The sequence below is a fragment of the Saccoglossus kowalevskii genome, chromosome 5, assembly GCF_978046115.1.
Source record: "Saccoglossus kowalevskii chromosome 5, keSacKowa6.1, whole genome shotgun sequence".
NCBI classification, from domain to species: domain Eukaryota; kingdom Metazoa; phylum Hemichordata; class Enteropneusta; family Harrimaniidae; genus Saccoglossus; species Saccoglossus kowalevskii.
Genome location: NC_140645.1, coordinates 1,448,577 through 1,464,902, shown reverse-complemented (window position 1 = coordinate 1,464,902; position 16,326 = coordinate 1,448,577). Strand labels below are relative to the sequence as shown.

At 37.1% G+C, this 16,326-nt stretch overlaps 1 protein-coding gene across 2 annotated transcripts in view; it reads left to right on the top strand.

Moving 5' to 3' along the window:
* The window catches only part of LOC100371374 (dynein axonemal assembly factor 8-like), a 50,577-nt gene that overhangs the window by 16,827 nt on the left and 17,424 nt on the right, over window positions 1-16,326 (top strand). For both annotated transcript variants that reach the window (XM_085499039.1, XM_085499040.1), the window contains exons 11-15: window positions 548-769; window positions 1,567-1,838; window positions 6,669-7,194; window positions 8,991-9,160; window positions 9,320-9,515. In XM_085499039.1, the coding sequence (XP_085355165.1) occupies window positions 548-769; window positions 1,567-1,838; window positions 6,669-7,194; window positions 8,991-9,160; window positions 9,320-9,515 (1,386 nt within the window). The remainder of the gene's footprint in view (window positions 1-547; window positions 770-1,566; window positions 1,839-6,668; window positions 7,195-8,990; window positions 9,161-9,319; window positions 9,516-16,326) is intronic.

The window sequence follows — 16,326 nt, the reverse complement described above, 5'->3', positions numbered from 1 at the left end:
GCTGCTCGAAAAATTACAGTTTGACACATTTCAGCTAAACACATCTATGTTATTTACATAAGCACATGTGCTACTAATGCTTGTAGAACAAATATGGTATGAACTATTCTTTATTATTATACATCTGTCACTGTAACGCCGTAAGTTACAGTGTGCCGTAATTTAGCAGTATTGCTCTGGGTATTTTCATCCTACTATATTACGAATCACAAATTCCAAATATGGAATTATTACGCGCGTAAGCGTTCTCTAATGATAAAAAACAAAGATGGCTGCTCCAAGGGTTTGACCGGACCCCACACAAAGAAGTTTGCTAAATCTTTTCTGAGCGTTTTAGCGCATTCTCATGATGTATTCCTAGGAGGGAAAGATGTATAATAAGGTTATTACGAGGATACTGCAAAATACACGATCGCATCAACTTCCGCTGCACTTCGGTCGATACTTTGCTGTACTGTCTCCATGCATACTTTGCAGTATCCTCGTAATAACCTCATATTGTAACTAGTTATTACAAACTTTTTTCTTTACAAACTTTTTTTACTAGGTATTGTTGGATCGCAGTTGTATGCATTCTGTCCAGTAGCATTTCATGAACCAGTGACACCAAAGAACTTAGATGATGCAATCTATGAACAGTTACATAATGGTAGCAGTGGATCTTATCGCCCTCCAAGACCAGCTACTATACTGTTACTAAGAAAAGAAAATGCTGCATACTTAATGTCTTCACTCAATGAGGCATTAATGGTTACTTTCTCTCTCATGGGTAAGTTCACAGTTTTAAATCAGACTAAGGTTTACAATCTGCTTAAAATATATTGTAGGTGTTTAGCTGGTTGATTGTAGATGCATGTAATATATAGTATGTATAGCTTTTTAGCATTTATTGCTTACCTCATTGCTTGCTCATTTGTATTTTTGTTGATTTTCTAATTTTACATTGTATGTACTTTATGTGGTTGTCACATCCCACAATCCAATCCAATTTATAAATGAAAATCAACTATGGACGCATTCGACCTGGGTGCAACATGCACTAATTACCGCTGGTGACTCCTTTGATACCTTCCAATCACCAAGGAAATTACCTAGGTAAAAGTTCGGGTAATGTCTTAGTTTGAGAAATAATCAGTCACCATATTTGTTTATTGTGTCTCACACATGCCTGGCGCAGCGACCACCACCCTTTAACTGTTACTACACTAATATTGAATTATTATTTCAAAGGTGTAGTTGATTTTAATTTTGATCTTGGTGAATAAATAAATGAAAAAGCTATCCTTGCCTACTTTCCAATTAGTATGTGTCTTGTTAGCTGTATCCAGTTAAACCACTGTCCTCTAATCAAAACTGTGATCTCTACCGACTCCTCGTGAAATAATGCCAGGGTATCTACCATCTGTGGTAGCTTTCTTGTTCAGTAAAGCCAGTAAAATGGGAATTGGATAAAAAAAAGTTTTGGGCTGGTTGAAACCATGATACTTAAACATGTGAATGTACCAACACAATATTTTGGGTGTTCAGCTGATGACAACTAATAATGTGTTTTTATTTGTATTTCAGGTTTACTAAGTGAAATTCAAAGTAGTTATGATGAAAGAATACAGTGCCATCATTGTTTTCATTCCACTCCATACACTGATAGTCTATTGCAGATCTTTGGAGGTGATTTTAGTCGTACACCGCATGAAGAATCCAGAACCATTATGCCCTCATCTGGTCATTTCTATTCTAATGCTGAGTTAGAACAAATAGTCGTGATCACATTAACTGGTGTTCAAGTCATGACAGATATTGGAAATACATTAAGACGTATACTAAGTGTCACAGATAAGGTATCATCATCAATAGTAATATAAGGTTATCACAAGAATACCGCAAAGTATGCACTCTGGCAGTACAGCTGAGCGTATGTTGTGATCCTGCACTGCCTGAGTGCATAGATTGCGGTATTATTGTGATCACATGATAGATCTTTTTCCTGCTTGTAGTCATAATTTAAGGATATTATAGTCTAAAACGACAACGTAAAATGTTTTGCACTGTGTAAATGTTTGCATTCGGAGACAGGATTATATTACTAATAGAAACAAAGAAAAGTGTTTGAATTTGATGTCAATGAACTTGAGCATGTCAAGGTTTGTGATGTGGTTTACCCCAATGTAGAGAGAAATTAGAACATTTCAATAAATGCTGATTTATTTTGTAACAAGTTTTTTTATAGAACAAAATTTTATATTGAAATGAAACAATGGAATATTTTATTGTACAGTGTTCAGACACATACATTTGTAGTGATCATAACCTCCATGTTACATAACATTTTAGAAATTTTTATTCCAAGGTGTTCTAAAATTTATAACTAATGTATTACAATTGATCTTTTATTTCCTAGAATATGGTAGTATTTCCTTTTTTGGCAGTGCAAAAATAAGTCAAATCAAATAAGTCCTAATAAGTCTATGTTCAAAATAAGCCAAATCTACGGTCATACTGAGTCTATGTTCAAAATAAGTCAAATCTATGGTCATAATGAGTCTATGTTCAAAATGAGTCAAATCTATGGTCATAATGAGTCTATGTTCAAAATGAGTCAAATCTGTGGTCATAATGAGTCTTATGTTCAAAATGAGTCAAATCTATGGTCATAATGAGTCTATGGTCAAAATGAGTCAAATCTATGGTCATAATGAGTCAAATCTATGGTCATAATGAGTCTATGTTCAAAATGAGTCAAATCTATGGTCATAATGAGTCTATGGTCAAAATGAGTCAAATCTATGGTCATAATGAGTCTATGTTCAAAATGAGTCAAATCTATGGTCATAATGAGTCTATGTTCAAAATGAGTCAAATCTATGGTCATAATGAGTCTATGTTCAAAATGAGTCAAATCTATGGTTATAATGAGTCAAATCTATAGTCATAATGAGTCAAATCTATGGTCATAATGAGTCTATGTTCAAAATAAGTCAAATCTATGGTCATGAGTCTATGGTCATAATGAGTCAAATCTATGGTCATAATGAGTCTATGCTCAAAATGAGTCAAATCTATGGTCATAATGAGTCTATGTTCAAAATGAGTCAAATCTGGTCATAATGAGTCTATGGTCATAATAAGTCAAATCTATGGTCATAATGAGTCTATGTTCAAAATGAGTCAAATCTATGGTCATAATGAGTCTATGTTCAAAATGAGTCAAATCTATGGTCATAATGAGTCTATGGTCAAAATAAGTCAAATCTATGGTTCTAATGAGTCTATGTTCAAAATGAGTCAAATCTATGGTCATAATAAGTCTATGGTCATAATAAGTCAAATCTATGGTCATAATGAGTCTATGGTCATAATGAGTCAAATCTAAGGTCATAATGAGTCTATGTTCAAAATGAGTCAAATCTATGGTCATAATGAGTCTATGTTCAAAATGAGTCAAATCTATGGTCATAATGAGTCTATGGTCAAAATAAGTCAAATCTATGGTTCTAATGAGTCTATGTTCAAAATGAGTCAAATCTATGGTCATAATAAGTCTATGGTCATAATAAGTCAAATCTATGGTCATAATGAGTCTATGGTCATAATGAGTCAAATCTAAGGTCATAATGAGTCTATGTTCAAAATGAGTCAAATCTATGGTCATAATGAGTCTATGTTCAAAATGAGTCAAATCTGTAGTCATAATGAGTCTATGGTCATAATAAGTCAAATCTATGGTCATAATGAGTCAAATCTATAGTCATAATGAGTCTATGTTCAAAATGAGTCAAATCTGTGGTCATAATGAGTCTGGTCATAATAAGTCAAATCTATGGTCATAATGAGTCAAATCTAAGGTCATAATGAGTATGTTCAAAATGAGTCAAATCTATGGTCATAATGAGTCTATGGTCATAATGAGTCAAATCTATGGTCATAATGAGTCTATGTTCAAAATGAGTCAAATCTATGGTCATAATGAGTCTATGTTCAAAATGAGTCAAATCTATGGTCATAATGAGTCTATGTTCAAAATGAGTCAAATCTGGTCATAATGAGTCTATGGTCAAAATGAGTCAAATCTATGGTTCTAATGAGTCTATGTTCAAAATGAGTCAAATCTATGGTCATAATAAGTCTATGGTCATAATAAGTCAAATCTATGGTCATAATGAGTCTATGGTCATAATGAGTCAAATCTATGGTCATAATGAGTCAAATCTATGGTCATAATGAGTCAAATCTATGGTCATAATGAGTCTATGTTCAAAATGAGTCAAATCTGTGGTCATAATGAGTCTATGGTCATAATAAGTCAAATCTATGGTCATAATGAGTCAAATCTAAGGTCATAATGAGTCTATGTTCAAAATGAGTCAAATCTATGGTCATAATGAGTCTATGTTCAAAATGAGTCAAATCTGTAGTCATAATGAGTCTATGGTCATAATAAGTCAAATCTATGGTCATAATGAGTCAAATCTATGGTCATAATGAGTCTATGTTCAAAATGAGTCAAATCTGTGGTCATAATGAGTCTATGGTCATAATAAGTCAAATCTATGGTCATAATGAGTCAAATCTAAGGTCATAATGAGTATGTTCAAAATGAGTCAAATCTATGGTCATAATGAGTCTATGGTCATAATGAGTCAAATCTATGGTCATAATGAGTCTATGGTCATAATGAGTCAAATCTATGGTCATAATGAGTCTATGGTCATAATGAGTCAAATCTATGGTCATAATGAGTCTATGTTCAAAATGAGTCAAATCTATGGTCATAATGAGTCTATGTTCAAAATGAGTCAAATCTATGGTCATAATGAGTCTATGTTCAAAATGAGTCAAATCTGGTCATAATGAGTCTATGGTCAAAATGAGTCAAATCTATGGTTCTAATGAGTCTATGTTCAAAATGAGTCAAATCTATGGTCATAATAAGTCTATGGTCATAATAAGTCAAATCTATGGTCATAATGAGTCTATGGTCATAATGAGTCAAATCTATGGTCATAATGAGTCAAATCTATGGTCATAATGAGTCAAATCTATGGTCATAATGAGTCTATGTTCAAAATGAGTCAAATCTGTGGTCATAATGAGTCTATGGTCATAATAAGTCAAATCTATGGTCATAATGAGTCAAATCTAAGGTCATAATGAGTCTATGTTCAAAATGAGTCAAATCTATGGTCATAATGAGTCTATGTTCAAAATGAGTCAAATCTGTAGTCATAATGAGTCTATGGTCATAATAAGTCAAATCTATGGTCATAATGAGTCAAATCTATGGTCATAATGAGTCTATGTTCAAAATGAGTCAAATCTGTGGTCATAATGAGTCTATGGTCATAATAAGTCAAATCTATGGTCATAATGAGTCAAATCTAAGGTCATAATGAGTATGTTCAAAATGAGTCAAATCTATGGTCATAATGAGTCTATGGTCATAATGAGTCAAATCTATGGTCATAATGAGTCTATGGTCATAATGAGTCAAATCTATGGTCATAATGAGTCTATGGTCATAATGAGTCAAATCTATGGTCATAATGAGTCTATGTTCAAAATGAGTCGAGTCTATGTTCAAAATGAGTCAAATCTGTGGTCATAATGAGTCTATGGTCATAATAAGTCAAATCTATGGTCATAATGAGTCAAATCTATGGTCATAATGAGTCTATGTTCAAAATGAGTTAATGTTCAAAATGAGTCAAATCTATGGTCATAATGAGTCAAATCTATGGTCATAATGAGTCTATGGTCATAATGAGTCAAATCTATGGTCATAATGAGTCTATGTTCAAAATGAGTCAAATCTATGGTCATAATGAGTCTATGTTCAAAATGAGTCAAATCTGTGGTCATAATGAGTCTATGGTCATAATAAGTCAAATCTATGGTCATAATGAGTCAAATCTATGGTCATAATGAGTCTATGTTCAAAATGAGTTAATGTTCAAAATGAGTCAAATCTATGGTCATAATGAGTCTATGGTCAAAATGAGTCAAATCTATGGTTCTAATGAGTCTATGTTCAAAATGAGTCAAATCTATGGTCATAATGAGTCAAATCTATGGTCCTAATGAGTCTATGTTCAAAATGAGTCAAATCTATGGTCATAATAAGTCAAAGCTATGGTCATAATGAGTCTATGGTCATAATGAGTCAAATCTATGGTCCTAATGAGTCTATGTTCAAAATAAGTCAAATCTATGGTCATAATGAGTCTATGGTCATAATGAGTCAAATCTATGGTCATAATGAGTCTATGTTCAAAATGAGTCAAATCTATGGTCATAATGAGTCTATGTTCAAAATGAGTCAAATCTATGGTCATAATGTGTCTATGGTCATAATAAGTCAAATCTATGGTCATAATGAGTCAAATCTAAGGTCATAATGAGTCTATGTTCAGAATGAGTTAAATCTATGGTCATAATGAGTCTATGTTCAAAATGAGTCAAATCTATGGTCATAATGAGTCTATGGTCAAAATGAGTCAAATCTATGGTTCTAATGAGTCTATGTTCAAAATGAGTCAAATCTATGGTCATAATGAGTCTATGGTCAAAATGAGATATATTTCTATTTAATTCTTGCTTTAAGTGTGCTTTTATTGGAGATGTGCTTCTTGTGGAGCAAATATTGTAATCTGATTTCTTTTTCTTTAATTCAGGGGTCAACTGCAGACACTGCTGATTGGTTTGAACTACTGGGTATTAAATGGCTACCTTCATTGTCTACTGTACAGGCTAAAGAGATTACACCATTTGAAGTTGGTGATAAGCAATGGCATCCAAGTATTAAAACACTGATGTCATCACCAGCATTGGTTTGTGTGTTAAGAGGAATTAATGCATTTCATAAATTACAGAGCCTGCTATCAATTCCGAGAACATATAGTAGTTTTTCAGGTAATCCATTAAATGTCTTGATGTCACCATCAGCTGAGGTTGCATACAGACAAACTGTTATGTTCTTCCATGATAAGGAGTGTTATGCCGATCCGACTATGAGACCCAATTTATGTTATCTACCACCTGTGAGGTCTGGTCATCTTGTAACACCTGGTACACCAGGAAGTCCCACTGATCTTTGGAATGATGATATGTCATTAAGTAAAGTACCCAAGAAAAGACGTAAAAGAAAATCACCAGAAGTTGTCTATATTGAGGAGTCCATATTTGGTACTATGTTGTCAGGTATGTACTTTGGATGCAGTATTCCAATTGCAATCTTGTCTTGTAATTCATTATCTCTTTCAACTTATCTTGTTTAGTATGATTATGAACGAATTATACTGGTGTTGTTTAATTTTCAAAAACTAAGTTTTTTTAGGTACTTTCATGTTATATTATTCTGTAAGGGACATTGAGATTAATACAGTATATGCAGTATTAATTAAGGAATACACAAATGTACATTAGCTAGTATTTTTCTTTTAAATTTTGCTAGATATGTTGCTGAACATATTTTTTTTATTGTGAATAATATGGTACATGTATTATTTGAGGAACATGAATTTCAATAAATGAAATTAGAATGAGCCTTTTAGCTAGTACTACAGTATGTTCTGTATATATTATAAATTTATAAATAAACCTACCAATAAAATAGTAACAACAAACTAAATGTCAGATAATGTAGAATACTTTATTTTCGCTGAAGGGATGATTCCGTGAAAATAAAATCCAGCGAATATACTTTTTTCCTATATTTCACATTAAACTCATCAAAAATCAGTGAAAATAAATTCCATACAAAACACCCAAAAAGCTGTTTCAGCGAAAATTAATTCCAGCGAAAATAAAGTATTTTACAGTAGTTGATATAATCAAAAACTTGTATTTTGTATTTGACAAACAGTTCATTTGAAAAAACATTTTTAGCTCCGCTGTCGACTTTGGCGAGCGGCGCTTATCATATGAGTGATTGTCCGTCGTCTGTCGTCCGTGTCAATGTTTTACTTTTTTGACTTCTTGAAAACTACGAGCCTGAATGTTTTGATACTTGGTGTATATGTACCTTGGGTAGACCTCTCTCAGATTTGTTCATTTCATGATCATATCTTCAATTCTTTAATTTGGGTGAATATTTTTGTCATTTTTGGTAAAAAATGATATTTTCGACTTCTTGTTAAAAACCGCAAGTGCAATTGCTTTGATATTACATATATAGGTGCTACATGTGGACCTCTCTCAGATTTGTTCATTTTGTAATGATATCTTCAATTCTCTAATTTTGGTGAATATTTTTGTCATTTTTGGTAAAAAGTGATATTTTCAACTTCTTGTTAAAAACCGCAAGTCCAATTGCATTGATATTACATATATAGGTGCTACATGTGGACCTCTCTCAGATTTGTTCATTTTGTAATGATATTTTTAATTTTGGTGAATATTTTTGTAATTTTTGGTAAAAAGTGATATTTTCAACTTCTTGTTAAAAACCGCAACTCCAATTGCTTTGATATTACATATATAGGTACTACATGGTGACCCCTCTAAGATTTGTTCATTTTGTAATGATATCTTTAATTCTCTAATTTTGATGAATATTTTTGGTAAAAAGTGATATTTTCGACTTCTTGTTAAAAACCACAATCATTTATGGTGAAAAATGATATTTTTGAATTCTTGTTGAAAACAGCAAGTCCCATAGCATTGATACTATGCATATTTTTCATTTTCTAATGATATTTTCTGTTATTTAATTGAAATGTGCATTGCTAACAGCGGAGCTATCTCAGCCGAGAGGCTGCTTGTTCTAATTTTGCTATTTTAAGAAAAATTTGCTAAATTAAATTTATGTGAAAATTTAAAATACCAATAAAACTCATTATTTCCTTGACAAATCCGCGAAATTAAAACACAATCAATATGCTCAAAACTGAAAATAGTGAAATTAAATGTCAGTAAAAATAAATGGTTTTACAGTAGGCTTTCAGTGGGCAAAGCTGTAATAGTTACTCTATGTTTTACTAAATGTTTATTTATAGGTGCTAGAATGTTGACAACAGTAGCTGTTATTAAACCTGATGCATTGCGTAAACATCTTGGAAAGATACTCAAAAGAATATGTCAAGAAGGATTTAATGTTGTTGGTATGAGATTAGATCTCTTGACTGAAGATGAAGCCAAATTATTGATTCCTAAGAGTGATCTACCGGTTAGTTTATTCCCACTGTACTGTACTGTTAAATGAACCTGTCTTAAATGCTAATGGTAGACTGCTGTTCCTGTCCTCAGTGCATATTAAAAATAACTGTATCATTTAGATGCCAACAAATGAACATATTCTGAATTGTATGTATTAATTTATTGGCAGAATGAAGTATTATGTAAGATGCATTGTGATTACCTAACATCAGGAGCAGTGTTGATATTATGTTTACAACGAGAAAATGCTGTCAAGAAACTATTAGATTTAATGGGACCATCCAATCCGCAGGAAGCAAAGAAGATGAATCAATTCTTGTGGAGAAGTTTGTTTGGTGTTGATCCAATCAACAATGGACTATATGGTATGTAGGCTTTATATGGCATCACAGTTTATTGACTGCTGCATGAAAAAATGTAATCCTCTCTGTTTTGAAAGCAACAACTTGATAACTCACAGGGGTTGTGTTACTTGTTTGGACTGGATTTCAGACATTGATAAATGGATTTTGTTCAAAGTAGACATATAAAATTAAGCATATGATAAAGTGTCTATTGATATGTGAATACACACTGCATCAATTGATATTAAAAAAATGTGTATAGATATATATATATATATATATATATATATCAGGGTTCTCCACGGTTTGAAAATTAAACAGGGCGCGCCAATGTGAAGTGGGCGTGGCACATTTGTAACGTGCATCATTGGCAAGGATGTTGAAAAATAGAAACCAAAAAATCTATTAATCTACATATTATTACATATGCATAATATATATTTATTATTACAAAATGAATAGGAATTTTGAAGAGCTATTATTAAGTAAACGTCAGCACGTACAATCAGCTGATTTTAGCTGCACGATTCCTCAAGCGGCGACATCAGTTGTTTACAAGTAATGATCGCGTCCAGAAAAAAACGTAACAAGTTTGTTAATTTATTTTCCCAAATAGATACATACATGCTTTATTTAATTATTAGCAAAAATTTATATTGATGATTATATTTTATTTTATTTTATATATTTTATTTTGCTTCGTCCAAATAAATATATGTCGCACAAACGTTCGCAATTGGTTCATTAAAAAACTTGCATGAATGGCACCAAAAACCAAGGTGATCAAACGAAATAAAATATACACAATAGAAGATTTTCGATCTGCAGTTAACAGTTACTATCAAAAATAATAGAATTAGGTATAAAAAAAACAAAATACATATTTAAAAGAATAATTTTCATTCGAATCGAAAGTTTGTTGATGTCTGCTTCGTTGAAAACATCTATGACCCGGAAACAGTTCATTTTACTGTGTGCACCCTGATACTATGCAACGATGCTTTTGATTGGCCAAAGCCACGCATTGACGCGAAAAACAACCAATCAGAATATTTGTTCCAAAAGAACACAAGTAAATTTATTTCTTCCACTTATGATGCGAGTTGAAAGCATGGCCGTTTTACCGGGGTTTTTAAATCGTGATTTAAAGAAAATTCAACTTTAAATAGTGACATTTAAATGTAAACATTTACATGTTCAAGCAAGCATTCGTGTGGACTTCTTGGTGATCAGCAATGTCTGTGATGGTACGTCGGCTGCGCTGGTCGTTTACCGATCATGCAAGTGCATAGCTGCCCAGTTGCTGCCTTTGTTCCACTCGGCGGTGACGATGTTGCCGCTACCTAGTCACGGCGTGAACTTGGGTTTAACCATAGACCTTATGTTTAACGAATGGTTTTACCGATAACAATTTTATATATTTGACGTCACCCTGGCAGTAAAAATATGGGCACGGTAATGCACTTTTCTGGGCCACATTATCATTTTTAATCGTGTTGAAACAACTTGTAACTTTTTGTTTGGTGGTGTTATCACCTCACGGTGACCTGCTACGATAACAAACCGGAATTTTCACAGTTGCACCTTAAAACAATGAACCAGTTACCCTGAGCACGATGAATCATCTTCGGAAGACAATGAGTGTTGGCCTGTTTTGTAAACAATTCTTTGTATGGGACCATGCAAGGGCGCACAGGAAATATAACAGGGCGCTGACAATTTAACCAGGGCGCCAGTTTATTACAGAGTATTGCATACTAACCCCTTTGGTTAATGAAATTTTAATTTCATAAACAAATGGGATAATTGCCAATTATCATATAATACTGGTTAAATAAAATCGAAATAACAGTGGATAGCTCCCGTAGGGGGCGTCCTTCCCCTGTCATCTGATTTGCATACTTCCACTTCCATTTTTAACCACGAGATTGATTCACGGTTGAAATTTGGGCTTGCCAAAATATCATTGTTTTTGCGGTGGAAATACATTGTTACCACCCATCAACACAGCCACCGAACTATTAGTGTGTCAGGAAGCTCTTGTGGACATCAAGAACTTCGTACTTAGTCACCTTGAGTAAAAAATTGTAGTTTTAGTAACGAAACTCAAAAGCCCGCCTTCAGTTTCAAGATGGCGGAAAATATGGATACCGGAGAATTGAACACCGTTCATCCCAGCACTTCGGATTCAAACACTTTCGGACGAAAGTGTGAAGAGTGCCATATATCGATGCTCACTTACGATGATCACCGTATTTGCATTCCATGTGGCAGAAAATGTAATGGGCACATCAACTGCGGTGTTTGCCTCGCCTGGCCGATAGAAACTTGGAACTGGGATTCCCGCCTACGCAAGTCAACGGGAAAATCAGGAAAGAAGAAATCCAAAAAACATCATTTGGAGGAGTCTTCGGTTTCATCGGTACCAACCAACGCTGAGGACGAACTATTGGCAGACGAACCCAGCCAAAAACGTCCAAAGGAGACTGACAATGAGCAAAGTGTTATAGCTCATTTACAGAACAAGGTGGATCTACTGACCAGAAAAATTAAAGTTTTGGAAAACCCAGTAGACGAAGAGGTACCACCAAAAGCATGGAGTGTCAGCGCTCTCCAGGCGGAAAAGAAAAAATCCTACACAACAGTGGTGCGAGAAAATGTTGAAGACGCACTGGCTGAGGCAGGCGTGATTTTTTCTACTGAAGATGCTACAAGCAACGCGGGGGAGGCCGGCTCGTCGAAAACCACAACAGCGAGTGGTACCGACAAGGAGGACCCCGAATTCAAAATCCGCTCCGATGCTATCACGAAAGGTTCGGTTATGGTCAAGAAAATCTTACCTCTACCGATTCCACCGATGGCGGACGCCCCACGTTTCTCGATCGGTTTGTCTACACTGCCAAAAAAGGACACTTTTACGACTTCAGCAATGCTACCATGGTCTCCCCGACTGACACAGGGCGCTGCTATAACACAACGCGTGATCGGAGGAGGCAAATGGGATCGTGAAGTTACCGAGAAAACCGCTACAGCCACCAAGGACGACTTCTTGGGGACGATTGGAGCAGACGCTACCAAAAAGTCATACCGCCCGCTGATGAGTGGAAAACACCGGTCGGTACCGACGCCAGCCTGCACGAACGACCTCTCGGCGTACAACCACCAGAACTGGAGCCATGCGTCCGGGAAATGGTCGCCGAAGGAAGTATAACGAAACATCCACTCGGCAAACCACAAGTTTACATCCCGTATTGCCTGTCCCAGTCAACGCTATGTAGATTGGAAAACAACGTTTGGGACACTTCTCTTGCATTAAGCCATAGAGAATTTTTCACTACTACTACACAAATTCAGTTAGCGAAATTCAAAACGGGCAACATCACCAAGGATGAACTGTTTAGCACATTAGAGCCGCTGTTGGTCGCGACTAACGTCGTCGACGCTGACATAATACAGAGTCACCTCCAGTTACGAGCGACTATTCAACACTCTCGCCGTGCAGCAGTTTGGTCCGCTATGCTAAAGACAGCCGCCAACGCTGAAATCAAGAACGAATTGGCGACGATCGATTTCAGAGGGACCAAATTATTCGACGGAAAACTCAGCGCTGTGAATTCTAAGTTGAATGAGAAAGCAGCGGCAAAAGTTAACCGTGTGATGATCGAAGGCGCCTTTAAAGCCAAGCAAGCCGCTAATAACAAACAGAGCATCGCGACCAAGGCGAAGCCAGTTAACCAAGCTACTACGGGTCAGCCCAAGGGAAACGCAAAGGCAAACCCGAATCAGGCAAAAGGAAAAAGTGAAAACCAGCAGCGACAGAATAAACAATTCTCGAAACAGACTGGTAACACTAAAAAGTCTTCCTGACTATACGTCAGCAAATATGGTAATGTATCAAAACAAGGTGCGATTAAACATGTCAAATATTACTCAAGTCTCCGAGTATTTTTGTCAAACAAATCAAACCACAGATCCCCTTACACATATACCACTTGCATTAAACGATTCGGTTCAGTGCCCAGGTCGGCGGGAACCAAGTCGTGCAAAACATCGTGCATTAAGCGATTTTGTTCAGTGCCCAGGATGGCGGGAACTCAATCGTGCACAACAAAAACACGGTCGGCCGCACCTCAGGTCGGTGGGCGATCGTATAAACAAACAACCGGCCGAATGCGTGGACCTAGGGAGAATGACGCATCGACCAGTGAAAAAACAGAAACCCGTAAGGCAGAGTCCCTACTCCCCTCCAGGTTTGAAAAAAAGGGGGGGAAGGACGTTAAACGGGGATATAACGCCGCATTCACTCCAGGGGGAAATGGAGAAATCGGCGATGTCAATGTATACCGCCACAAGCGACCGAGGGTTGGTGAGTCCCTCGACGCCGGTGGCACTGCGTCTGCAGAAATGTATTCCCCGGTGGAAAGAAACTATAAACGATCCGTATGTGATATCGATAATAACACACGGGTATCGAATACCGTTGATAAAAGAACCGAAATGCAAAAAAAGAACATGTATTTCGGGGAAACTGGGCTCTACTCAGTCAACAATACTGAAAGAAAGCGTGGAAATACTACTCGAAAAAAAAGGTAATTCAGCGGGTACAAAACCCGAAAAATTCTTTCATCTCGAGGTTATTTCCCGTCAAGAAATCCAACGGTGGGTACAGGCTTGTGCTGGATTTAAAGGAGTTGAACAAATTTGTGAAGAAAGAAACGTTCAAAATGTTAACTCCGGCACTAGTGAGAGCGTCAATTCAAAAAGGGGACTGGATGACGTCCCTCGACTTGGCCGACGCTTACCTGCCCATACCAATACACACAGAAAGCAGGCGCTTGTTACGATTCGTGGTGAACGGTGTAACGTATCAGTACACCGTCCTACCTTTCGGCCTGACGTCAGCCCCACTTCTGTTTACAAAAGTTCTACGCACAGTGGTGGCGTTACTGCACAAGAACGCAGCAGACGTCAACCCCTACTTAGACGACTGGCTGATAAAAAGTCAAAATCGGAACCTGATTTGTCAATCAACCGAGCGGACTGTCAGTCTACTGTTAAAGCTAGGTTTTCTGATAAATATGGAAAAATCAGAATTAATACCGACGCAGAAAATAGTCTTTCTGGGCATGGAACTGGATGCGGAGAAAGGCATGATCCGACCAGCCCAGCACAGAATCGACAATGTACAAAAAATGATACAATCATTTCTAAAACAAAAACAAGCCACACTACGCCAGGTAATGCGACTAGTGGGGATGTTAACTTCGATGAGGGGCTTAGTACCGAGAGTGGCGCTACAGTCCAGACCGATCCAACGCCTAGTGTTAGACGCACAGTTAAAAATGCGACTATCAAAGGACGGGATAAAATACGAAAAACCGGTACTGTTCACACCGGCCTTTCTGGAATCACTTCCGTGGTGGGGCAACCTCAAGAACCTCACGGCGGGGATTCCCATGGACAAGGCGAAACCGACAGTAACGTTGGTGACGGACGCATCCATGACGGGCTGGGGAGGGCACTGCATGGACGGGATTGCACACGGTCAGTGGAACGAAAAACAAAGGAAATTTCACATAAACCGACTGGGAATGCTAGCGGTGCAGTTCTCCCTGCAATCCTTCAAAAAAGCGGTAAAAAACCGGGCCGTGTTAATAAGATCCGACAATCAGACTGTAGTAGCTTACCTCAACAAGGAAGGGGGAACGAAATCACAGTCGTTAAACGACCATGCTGTAGCAGTGCTAAAGTGGTGTGCACAAAACAAAGTCGAGCTGATGTGCAAACATATACCGGGAGTCCAAAACGGTGTAGCGGACTCGCTATCCCGGGGGAAACCCTACGACGACACAGAATGGGAGCTGTCACAGACGGCAGTAAACCTAGTGTTCGACATGTGGGGGGAACCCCAGGTAGATCTGTTTGCAACACCGGAAAACAAAAAACGTCCCGTTTTTGTGACGCGTTATCCGGACAAACAGTCACTGACGTGGGACGCACTTCAGATGGAGTGGGGCGGAATGTTCAGTTACGCATTCCCACCATTTCCATTGATCCACCGAACGTTACAAAAACTGGAACAATCGGAGAACTCGCACATGATTCTAGTGGCACCGAACTGGCCGTCTCAGACTTGGTTTCCGTTACTGCTGTCTCTGCTAACGGACCATCCGAGAAGCCTGCCACAAGAAATCACGTTGACACAACCCGGCGGTTATACACCAACCAACCCGGAGCTGTACCAACTTCACGTGTGGAAACTATCCAGCAATTTAGAATTGCGCAAGGGTTTTCAAGCCAAGTGTCGCAAACAACGACGGCCGGGCTTAGGGATTCCTCAAATGGATTGTATCAATACCACTGGGAAAAATTTCGTAATTGGTGTCTTGCAGGGGATATACATCCACTCTATCCCTCTTTGCCCCAAGTAGCGGAGTTTTTTTTCTTATTTGATCAACGAAAAAAAGTTGAAACCGGGGACAGTAGAAAACTATAAATCGGCGATCAACTCTGTACTCAAACTAAGCCTAGACAAAAACATTTCGGATGACCCGACAATCTCCGATCTGTTCAAGGGCTTTATTACACAGGCGGGCCCCATTGAGAGGTACAAAGCACCTGCATGGAGCTTGTCAGTAGTCCTTGAAGCGCTACGACAATTCCCATACGAACCGAAGGAATTGGCGTCACTACAGGACTGGACGAAAAAGACTGTTTTTCTGCTAGCACTCGCTTCAGGGAGGCGAGTTAGCGAAATACACGCTCTGTCATTTGAAGACAATTTTACGGTGTTTTATCCCGATAAAGCGATTTTAATGACATCAGTAAAATT